Source organism: Centroberyx gerrardi, chromosome 8 (genome assembly GCF_048128805.1).
Source record: "Centroberyx gerrardi isolate f3 chromosome 8, fCenGer3.hap1.cur.20231027, whole genome shotgun sequence".
Lineage (NCBI taxonomy): Eukaryota > Metazoa > Chordata > Actinopteri > Beryciformes > Berycidae > Centroberyx > Centroberyx gerrardi.
In genome coordinates this window covers 26503869-26515232 of record NC_136004.1, presented here as the reverse complement: position 1 = coordinate 26515232, position 11364 = coordinate 26503869, and the positions used below count along the sequence as shown (strand labels likewise).

General features: G+C 40.6%; 1 protein-coding gene across 1 annotated transcript; it reads left to right on the top strand.

Annotated features, from left to right (window-relative positions):
* Nucleotides 1–3595: 3595 nt before the first annotated feature.
* Nucleotides 3596–11364, top strand: lhx6b (LIM homeobox 6b). Its single transcript, XM_071897687.2, has 9 exons — nucleotides 3596–3724; nucleotides 4390–4520; nucleotides 5126–5275; nucleotides 5903–6024; nucleotides 8087–8307; nucleotides 9056–9156; nucleotides 9287–9382; nucleotides 9988–10159; nucleotides 10914–11364. Exons 2-9 carry the CDS (start codon nucleotides 4518–4520, stop codon nucleotides 10994–10996), a joined length of 948 nt encoding a protein of 315 aa, XP_071753788.1. The 5' UTR covers nucleotides 3596–3724; nucleotides 4390–4517; the 3' UTR covers nucleotides 10997–11364.

Below are 11364 nucleotides of genomic sequence, written 5' to 3'. Positions count from 1 at the left end.
AAACTACTTCACAAAAATTGGGGTTATTAGAGTATTTGGCTGTCAAGTGACCTCTTTCAGCTGTCCAACTTTACATTATATTCCAAATCAAACCTCTGAAAATGAACTAGAGCAGTTTTACCACCAAGCAATTCAGATTGTTTGGTGTGACTTTAACTTGCAACCTTGGGGTCAGCGAACAGAGTGAAGGTCAACATGTGACGCAAGCCTTGTTATTCAGCAATGACAATAGGACCTTGCCTTAATGCTGGCTGTTTCCCCAATGTACAGCACACTACATACACACTGTAAATAATATCGCCCTGGTGTGAACCCCTCTGCACCTCGCACATTCACAGCGAGCGGATGACACACGTCACACATTGTTGACATACCAACCATCAAACTGTCCACTGGGGCCCATTGGATGAATCTAATAGCTTTAGCATGTGCCACAGTTTGTTTTTATTGTAGCGGGGGGCTGCTGCCTTATTGTTTGTGGCTAAAGGAAGGGCAGGGAAGCAGGACAGAGGAGTCCTACGCAGATACAGCAGCAGAGGCAGCGCTGTGCCAATAGCTGACGTTCACACATCCACAGAGCAGCACAGGATGCAACAGGTGACACTTCCTCATCCATGACCATTGTCAGAGGTTGCTGGGCAATTATGGTGCATCTCACATTGCCAGATTTTGATGTGGGAGATTATGTAAGCGTGACGCACACCAAGAAAATGAGGAATGAGAAGCCATAGTTACAAGCCTATTGCACAATGCAAAACCTGAGCAGATTTTAGATAATATAAGCTGGTTATATTTTTAGACAATCAAATGTGGACATAAAGTGCTTTTCATTTGCCATGCACAATGCATAATAACCTCAGTAAACTTAGTCATCAGTTAGTTAATCTAGAGAGTAAATCTGTGGATGTTTGAACAAAGTATTTTGCAGGTTTAATTTGTGAGTTACATCGATTCTGATACTGTCCTTTTATTAAAAATCAGATATCGGCCAGTCAGTATTTTCCACCTCTGATATGATGCCGGTTCCTTCATTTTTTTTTTTTACTCTTCAGGGGTGTCAGTCTCTAAAACCTGCCTCACCCTGCCTTAAAGAGCAGCTAACCTAGTACTGTACAACTACAAGAATTTCATTAGTATCAGTTTCAATGGAGAGTTTTAGTGTCCCATGATGGTCTAACTGCTGTTTCAGAGGCTTTTCCACCCTGACAGGAATACAATTCTGGGAGAAACACTGAATACTTGCAATTTTTGGGATGAAAATGGTCAAACAAAGATACTGAATAACGACACAAAATATTGACTATCAACAGCTTCAATCCAAAAATATTGGTTTTGGTATCTGATATCTGGTATCTTATAAAAAGCCCATATTGGTCAAACCCTACTTTAAATACACTGAAAGGTCTTCATAAGTAATAAAGCACTAAGCCAGTTGCACACTCTGTATTTCGCTGCTCCTGCTTGCCAAACATCTACCAGTCAAACCCTTCACACGTGCCTCACTACTTGTAAAGTGACATGATAATGATGCTGAAATAACACTCTTTCAACCCGTTTCTCATTTAAGTCCACTTGCATCTTGACCAGCCCACATGCAGTTGACCCCGCACCATCTGGCAATTACTGTTAATGCACTGAGCCGGTGGAGTGCATTACGCTGACAATACAGGAGACTGAGACAATGCAATTCTGCTGTTACAGGTGAGCCCAAATGCTTTTTAAGTGATCAATAATAATTAAAGTGTCATTGATTTCATGGAAACCTTTACTTTAAGTCATCTTATTCCAGGTGCTGGGAGCCTGGGTGATTATAGGGAAAGGAAATCTGAAGCTGTAGCCTCTGCGTTGGCCTTTGTCACGTTAGTCTTCAGCTTTAAAGGAGCCCTACTATGTGAATTCAAATTTTCCTCTACTTGTACACCTATATGATCAAAGACACTGTTCAAATTTTATTTTGTCGGAGCAGTTAAATTTAACATTATTGCATTTTTTAAATTCCATCCTTTTTTATAGACAGTTTCGAACAAGCTCCAGTCAACGCATCACAACTGGACCTGGTCTTGATGGGCTCCCCTCATTAACCAATCACTAAAATCCTTCTAAACAGATAAGTGTGCAGCATTTCAACTGACACACCCACTGGAAAGCCTCCACTCAGCAGGTTTGCCTCATTTGTAATGTTGACGGTCAATCAGAGCCTGATATTGTGACTGTTCTGCTGCCTGTAAGGACTTCACATCGGTTCACGTTATGTCGGATTTATCGTAAATACGAGCTGCCAACTCTGAAAAAACCTTCACTTCAGCCTTGTGGTGGTAATTACAAGTAGGAAATGTGGGAATTTTGGGGCGTCACAAATAGCGGAAGTGTATCAACACAGGCGGGAAACATGGCGGCGAATCCACCAAAGTCAGCAGTCGAAGATAATAGAAATCCCTAATGACCAGTTTCATTCACGCTTTAACACTAAACCCTATCTATATAATCCATAGTTAGATATGAGTTTGGATGTGGGTGTTCCAATGAGTTCAACATGAGAATGTTTCCAAGTTGTAGCAACAAGATGTCACTCATTCTTTCGCTTCTTCCGATTTCACTTGAACGCAGCATCAGTCTTCAAATTCATTCAATAAACACCCTTTTAAATAAACTACTTTTTTTTTTTGCAAAATATCATGAAGAACACTATTCTTATCCTGAGCCACACAGACAAAATCATGAAAACTGAACAATATGGGAACCATAAGGAAAAGTGGAGATAAGATAAGAGAAAAACCTTTAAAAAGCGAATAACAAATCCTATGATGGATAATAAGCCTGCAGGCACATGGCAACATTGTTCCATCTGCTCTTACAGCTTCTGCACCTCTTTCATGCACCTAGAAGAAACTAATGCACCCCCCCTACACACACACACACACACACACACACACACTCACACACACCTCTGTCTCTCTCTTTTTCTTTTGCTCTGAAATTAAGCTAAAAACAAAAAACAAAAACAGACCACATTGCAGCACAGTGCAGCACAAACAGGAAAGCAAATATTACATGGTCCTTAATTTTAACTCTATAGCCTATTTAATTTTACTCTAACAGTGATGCTGTGGTACAGTGAATGGAAAGGTGAGTAAACCATCTGACCTCCAGTCTGGGATCTGGGATCATCATAAACTATATTTTAAGAAAAAAAACATTTGGCTCCCCCCCCCCACCCCCCCACCCCCCATAAAAGACCCTATCCTGATAGAAGTTGCATGATTATACCACAATGAATTTATGCCATAAATAGCCTATTCATAAACAAGTGGGTAAATTCTATTCTGCAAATTTTTTTTTTAAAAAGTGGGTAACCCGAGTCTCATTCCAACATCTTGATTCAAAGGGCAGCATCTCATCCTCTCTGACTGAACGGGGTGTAAACTTTCATTTGAGGCGGGGAGAAGGAACAGCGGACCTAGTGGGAGCCAGTCTGGGTCTGGGAGGGACACTGGTGCCGGTGGTTCGATTCCCAACAACACTACCGAGTTGATGAAGTTGGACTATGCGTTGAAGAAAGAGGCAACAACAACAACAACTTCTTTCACCAGGGGGAAAAAAGCCTACATTTAAGTCTATGTTCAACGGGATTATCTGGACTTTCTGCGGTTGCCTGTGATGTTCTGGAAAAATGAAAATTCACCAGAGGGAAAAACTTTTATTGGACCATGTTTTCGTTAAGAAGGTAGCTGCTTCGGGGATGTAAAATGTCGTTTACCACATTAAGTAGCCTATGCATTTTCTTTGACTTCCATAGGCCCGCTCTGTAGGTTTTTTTTTTTTTTTTTTGCTTCCAATATTTATATTAGAGCCGGTAATTAACATATTCTCGCATTCCTGCTAATTTCGTTGAAATGAAGGACAACACGGACTCCGAATTGCCACCCAAACGCAGATTTTTTGGCAGCTTATGAATACAGCTGTAATCACCCAAGGGAGCCTCAAGTGCTTAAATGGGTCTATCATGAGAGAGAGACAATCAAGCTCCTTTATGTTTCAAGATCAGCTGCAACTTCTGCACATTGTCTGTTATGAATAGACCGATCTCCAATTGAGCCTCTTCACTTTGGAGATTTTTCGATTTTCGATTATACGGCTATTGAAATTAGGATGCGCCGTTTTTTGCTTGGCGGCCCGGTTGCCTTTTCTTGATTGACAGATGAAATTGACACTCGGGTTGCCTCTTATCCCCGAAGCATTTCAAGCCATCACTAATTGCAGATATAGTCCCATCCTTTCTTTTCACTGCGTTTGATTGCATGGGAATATAGCCTCCTATTGCGCACAAGAGGAATGATCGATCATATTTTTTTTTCTTCTAATTGCATCAAATTTGTCTTTTGTTGCCAGGGTTTAAATGCAGGAGAAACTGTTATTCGTTGTTTTGGACCGGATATAGTGTGGGTTGGTGCAGAGATGCGTAATGCGCAGAGCAGGCTCCATCTTCTCTCCAAATAGGCAGCGTTCAAGACCCGAAAATGGTGAGTCACAAACATCTGGAAGACTTTGGTTTGCAACCTTATTATTTCTTTGTCTTTCTGTCTGTTTGTGGTTTCGTTGATTTTTAGCTCATTTCATCTTGATCTCCTCTTACAAAAGTTTTTGCATGCAAGGATAACCTATAGCTGGCTGTGTTAGTGTGCCATTTACATAGGTTTTATCATAAATAGTCCTATTTTTATACCTCTTACATTGTGTAACTCTGGCTATAGGATGTTTGCATTTGTGATTAGGAATGTAGTGGAGGGTAAACCCATCAAAACTCCGTTTTATTTGCGGAATAGAGTTTACCTAGGCTATAGCCTACATTTTAGGCTTACATGACATTCAGATTGTATGATGGTAAGTAGTATCAAACTGATGTAGATTGTATAGGATCGAGTCATAGGCTATAAGGGGAAAAACAAATTTAAGCTTTTCTGTAAATATAATTGATTTTTGTTTATATTAGTGGTTGTTCCCCGTCTGGATCTTTTTATTTACCACTACACCACTGGTTATAATTTTCCACAGACTGGTTCTAATAGTCTTTGTCAGTAGCTCTACACTCAAAAATGTAATCAAAACACATTCAAACTGGTACTAGTCTCCTCTCCAGTCTAAATCGGAGGTGAAGAAGGAGTCCGGGGAGTCCAGCCCGTCGGAGGCCGCCTGTCTCTGCTCTCCTCCGGTGGCCTCCGCCAAGAACCAGTGCGCCAGCTGTGGCATGGAAATCCACGACCGATACCTGCTGAAGGTGAGAAATAACGACTGGAATCAAAAAAATATAAAGACTAAGAGTGTCAAAGAGGGGTAAAATTGTTGCTAAAACCATTTAAATCTATTCACGTGCATCCCTGCATCCCTCATCCCCCTATTTTTGTCATCTAATTTCTCAAACAGTCGTTAATTACTGAAACATTTATCTGAGTCTTAAAGTCTTATTTTTCTTGAAACCAGTGAAGAAAAATCTGCCATCGGGGGTGATGTTTTCACCTTTTTCCAATTTAATTCATCTTGCCTCAAGATTTTTCTTTAATCAGTGACATTTTCTTGATACAAGGCTAGTTCGGTGATCTGTCTAATTCTGTTTCAGACTCGTATTTCTTATTTCTCTTATTTCGTAATTCTCCAAACAAGTGAAAATGCATTGAAAACAAGTGAAACTATCTAACCCCTTTGGCAGATTTTTTTCATTTGCTTTAAGGAAAACAAGATTTTAAAGCTCAGTGTTGGACTAAATGACTTCATAGCCTACTAACGGACATTTTTGCAGCGTGGTATCAATGCATTGATAATTGACTTTATAGGCCTATAAAGCCTATATATGGATCTATCAGACCTGCGTTATCCTGTAAGTGTGATCCCTTCCCTGCTTCCTCAGGTGAACAACCTGAACTGGCACTTGGGCTGTTTGGAGTGCTCAGTCTGCAGAGCGTCACTGCGCCAGCACAACAGCTGCTACGTCAAAAACAAAGAAATCTACTGCAAACTGGATTATTTCAGGTAAGATAAGTTTTGCTATTTGTTTCATTTTGCCATGCCTTATTCAGTTGCTTTAAACATTACGTTAAAAAGCGATCCTTTAACTCAAGTTCATCAGTCAATGTCAAAGAGGATCCATTCTGCCAAAATGTGCAGGCCTCCATTTTGTCAACTAAAAAAAAATATATATATATATATACAAATTATCCTTTTAACAGAGTACCACGATTTAATTGAATTTTGACATTTTTTATTTTTTAACCATTGTATCAATCATTTTGTAAAAGCAGGTGTCACTATCTCCTTTTGGAACAAAACAAATAATTTCGCTATTACTTACAGGTTTATATTAGGCCTATCATGTAATTTATGTTATATGAAATAATTTTAATGATTTCACCTGAAAATAATTTGACCGATGTTTTATTTAAATTGGTTAATTGCCCAAGGTTAAATGCCTTAATTAAGCCAACCACAAAGTCCGGTTTTCAGTTCTAGTTTATTACAGCGTGTTTTAAGATGTTTTTTCTTATAGAAATAAATTGCAGATACACGTGCATGCAAAATAGCCTGTATCGTTATAGCCTAATAGTTTCGATTTCAATTCCTTTAACTGTAAATGCTTTTAATCGCATTTGCGGATATTTAAAAACAGGAGTTAAAGATGGAAGAGCAGATCAGACTGAAACACAGTACGATAATCAACGAATGATGAAGGCAAGTAAAAGACAGATAGTAGAGACTAAAGAACAACACTAATATTCCTATAGCGACTGTGTGTCTGTGGTACACAGTAGTGAGTTTAACCTTATGGTACTTTATGGTATTTTTATTTTATCTCGCATTGTATCACAATAATATTCCTGTAATTATTCCTATAGAAAGTTGTAGTTTTGCTGCGATATTTGAGGAGAATCCTTGTTAAATTCGTAAAAGGATTACTATCTGTTGTAAACTAAATACTGAAGACGTGTTGAGAGAGAGAGAGAGCGAGAGAGAGAGAGAGAGAGAGAGAGAGAGAGAGAGAGAGAGAGAGAATTCGTTAAAACATTATGAGCTAAATGTAAAGCTGATTTTGAACATAGAAGATAAGGCTTCAAAACAAAATTTCCCTTATTGAAAGGGAAAATGTCCCGACAATGTATTTACCTCTTGTGTCGCCATTGCTGCTCGAGAGGAGGCACGAGATGTGTTTATCATATTGATTTTGGGCGCTATCGTTTTTACTATCGCACTTTATATCATCAACATGCCCGTCAGTATGTTAAAAAATTGGCTCAAATACACATTTCAACCCTACAACCCTTAAAACCTGCTTATATCAGATGGATTTCTGGGGACAATTGGAGCAGTGACTGATGAGTGACACGATATTATTTTGTCAGTGTGATAAATTATTGGACATACGTCACCAAACTATCTTCAACAAGATGGAGGTGTACACCTTAGAGAAAACAGGGTGCTGAAGGCTCTTTGTTGCTCTTTGTTTTCTTGGTGTTTTTGCTTGATCTTTTCTCTCCATTACAATGATAAAATCTACAAGATGAAATATGGACTCATTTATGCTAAATTATGATAAGTGCCACATCCAATTGCCCATCATTTGGCTTCTCAATTTGGGGGAGGGGGATTAAGTGCACACATGATTTCCCCAACTGTAAAACAGATCTTCCACACACTTAGTTCTATGCAAATTGCATTTATTAGGCCATGCTTTCCATCCACAAGACCTTCAGCAGAGTATATCACAGCAAAATCTCAGTGTTCATTTTAAGAGGGTAAAAATCAATGCTATCCAAGTGTTTCTATAAGTTTACACCCATCAGAGTTAATTTAACACTTTCAAATAGTTTTGAACAGTTGTCCCAGAGCCATATCAGCTCTATGAATGGACAAACAACTCTCCAATCAACACTTGCCAACTCTAAATATTTGCCACTGAAAAGTCAACACTTATTAACACCAGAAAATTTGCTGTGTACATGGCACACAATGGAGAGGCCAATTATGGTATGAAAATCTACTCAGCAGATTGATTTATTTCCAACCAACCTTAACCTCCCTGTTTCATTCTACCTCACAGTAGGTTTGGCACCAAGTGCGCCCAGTGCGGGCGTCAGGTGTACGCCAGTGACTGGGTGCGGCGGGCCAGGGGCAGCGTGTACCACCTGGCCTGCTTCGCCTGCTTCTCCTGCAAGAGGCAGCTGTCCACCGGGGAGGAATTTGGTCTGGTGGAGGGCAGGGTGCTGTGCCGCAGCCACTACGACATCATGCTGGACAACCTCCGCCGGGCCGCCGAGAACGGTAGAGCCATGCAGACACACTCACAAGATGCTGCGTCCAAATGATATTCTGATGGTCTCTGATGATCAAGTTATATAAGCTCAAATTCTGCAACAAAATATTCTGGTGACCCTGGAGCGATCATGTAAGAGAGAGAAGTGCTAGAGATTAAAATATCCACACAGTAAGAAGAATAAAAGCAAAGGAGAGAGGTAGAAAGGATTTTCTTAAAAGGATAGTTCACCCCCAAAATAAAAATGTCATTTGAAACTCCATTGAAGTTGGTGGGACCATCAAACACACAGCGAGTTAGCCCCCATCTCAGCCTCCTTCCAAACTGTTTAAGTCAACACTGCCATCTTTTTACAGCTCCACAAAAAGCATAAAATGTCCATGAAATTTCTCCAAACAGCTTGTGCAGTAAAGTGCAAGTGTTTTGTAGCCAAATGATTGCACTGTGCGACCAGAGTATTGTCAATGAGGAAAATATAGGAGATAACGGGCTAAATATTGGGTTTTTGGACCCACAGTCTAACAGATTATGCTGCATGAGCTGTTTGGAGAAATATGATTGATATTTTATGCTTTTATTTTGGAGCTGTAAAAAGATAACCCAACTCGCTGTGTGTTTGGTGGTCCGACCAACTTCAGTGGAGTTTCGACTGACATGGGGCTGAGTAGATAATGACTGAATTTTCCGTTTTGGGGGTGAAGTACTCCTTTTAGCTTCAGACAAGAGCAAACCCACTCCCAATGTGTTTCCTTACAGGCACAGGACTGACTTTGGAGGGAGCGTTGCCCTCGGATCAGGACTGCCAACCCAAACCAGCCAAGAGGGCGCGGACTTCCTTCACCGCAGAGCAACTGCAGGTAGATTCTGCCTCTGAGATGTGTGTATTTGTATTTGTTTATGTGTGTGTGCATGAGGGCTCAGTGCAGTTTTCTGTTTCATACTATCTGTGTATCATGGTTCGTGTCTGACTGCAGTTTCTCCTTGCAGGTGATGCAGACCCAGTTTGCCCAGGACAACAACCCCGACGCCCAGACTCTACAGAAACTGGCAGAAATGACAGGACTAAGTAGACGAGTCATACAAGTAAGCAGTGATAAAACATAGCAGTATATTATGATGCAATTTTACAGAGTACTATACCATATAGACAGTACTATTCATTTAGTACTATTCAATTATTATGGAATATATCTTTAATTCATATTTCTAATGCATACATATGGATTTTTGAAGCCTGATACTGATACAAATGTTTTTGGAATGAAGTTGCCGACAGCCTATATTTTGTGGTGATATTCAATAGCTTTGAATGTGACCATTTGTGCACAAAAAAATCCACAAAATCCAAAGAATTTCCACCGGAGTTGGGTGGAAAAGCCTCTGAAACAGCATTTAGACACATCATGAGACACTAAAACTCTCCGCTGAAACCCAGACTAATGAAATTCTTTTAGGTGGGTTAGCAGCTCCTTAAGCTCCTCCCACACCACATTGGAATTTCACTGGTCAGCGAAATAAAATTAATAAGAAAAACACATCCACTAGCTGTGGTGAGGGAGAAACCTCCATCATATCGGAGGAACATGACAGACCGACCCTAACCCTAATTTTTACAGCGCAAGGCAACGCTACAAAACATCTATTTTCCCTGCTTTCTGTGTGTTCACATCATCTGCAATATTTCCCAGGTTTGGTTTCAGAACTGTCGTGCGCGACACAAAAAGCACCCACCTCAGAACGGTTATTCCCAGAGTGCACCACTGTCCAGGATGCCCCCGTCACTGCCGGAAGACCTCCACTACTCACCGTTCAGCAGCCCGGACCGACCGCATCTGCTGGCCCTGCACGGATACCTGGACAGTGAGTGTCATCCTGCTCGCTGGTTGAATCAGCCTGCCTGTGTCGATGCCATTTTACACATGAGGATAAATCTTTTAAATAAATCTTTAAATTTGTTTTAGTAGTAGCATACAAGGAGTCATGAAAAAGGAGAATGGACCACAGTGCTTCCGATACTCCCACATATTTCAGAAACTATTTCACAACGTTTCAACTATAGTAGTTCTTTGTCATCAGGTAGCGTTAGGTCTTCATCTAGATAACTGTTGAAGACCTACAGGGTTGAAACATTGTGAAACAGTTTCCGAAAATATGTGGGAGAATTGCAAGCAGTGTGCAACATTCTCCTTTATCATGCTAAATTCTTATATCCTCAACTGGATTATCTCTTCTTTTTTTTCTTTTAAAGATAATTTTTTGGGGCATTTTTGCCTTTATTTGATAGTATAAAGTAGAGAAAGACAGGAAAAACTGTGAGAGAGAGGGGGATGACGTGACAAAGGTCCTGGGTGGGATTCAAACCCGGGACGTTGCGGTTACATGGTGTGTGCCTTAGAGCCACCGAGCCACCAGGACGCCCCTGGGTGATCTTTTTACACATGTTGGATCCTCTAAAAAACCTCTCAAGTGATCCTAGTGGCTTTTAGTTTTAGCCATCATTTGGGTGCTTTGAGAGTCTTCCTCCCTCAACGAGAGCGTTTTGTTGCATGGAATCAAAATCAGTGCTAGAATGACTATTAAAACTCATATTATCTGTCTTGTCTTCTGCATGCAGGTCATCCCTTCTCAGTTCTCGCTGCCCCGAGCCACTTGGGCCATCCGTCCATCTCCTTACCGCAGCTTCCCATCAGCCGCTGACCTCCTGTGTCTCGTTTTCCTCGTCGCCACTCTCATATTGTGACAGATCCTCGGGACGTACTGTCAGTAATCCGCTCCGTTTGGGAGTCTAATCCTCGGACGGGACCTCGGCGATCTGTGTTCAAACACTTGGATTCGTATTTGAGAGACTGCAGAGCTAACTTGTGTTTTGAAGACACCGGACCATGGTGATTTGGAGAAACGTCCCACCTCCATGCCAACATGGGAGTTATTTTTGGATAAGGAAGAGAAGAAGACCACTCATTCATTTAAGTATTTTTTTTTCTTTACTTTTTGATGGGACACAAAACATTGCATCAGGTCTGGATTTTTTCCTTTTGTTTACCCACCCATACAAGGTATTTTAA

What these genes read in the sequence shown, in the direction of transcription:
- lhx6b (XM_071897687.2), top strand. An exon ending in ACGACCGATACCTGCTGAAG is followed by an intron (nt 5,276 to 5,902) that starts GTGAGAAATAAC and finishes CTGCTTCCTCAG; the next exon opens with GTGAACAACCTGAACTGGCA. An exon ending in CCTGCACGGATACCTGGACA is followed by an intron (nt 10,160 to 10,913) that starts GTGAGTGTCATC and finishes TTCTGCATGCAG; the next exon opens with GTCATCCCTTCTCAGTTCTC.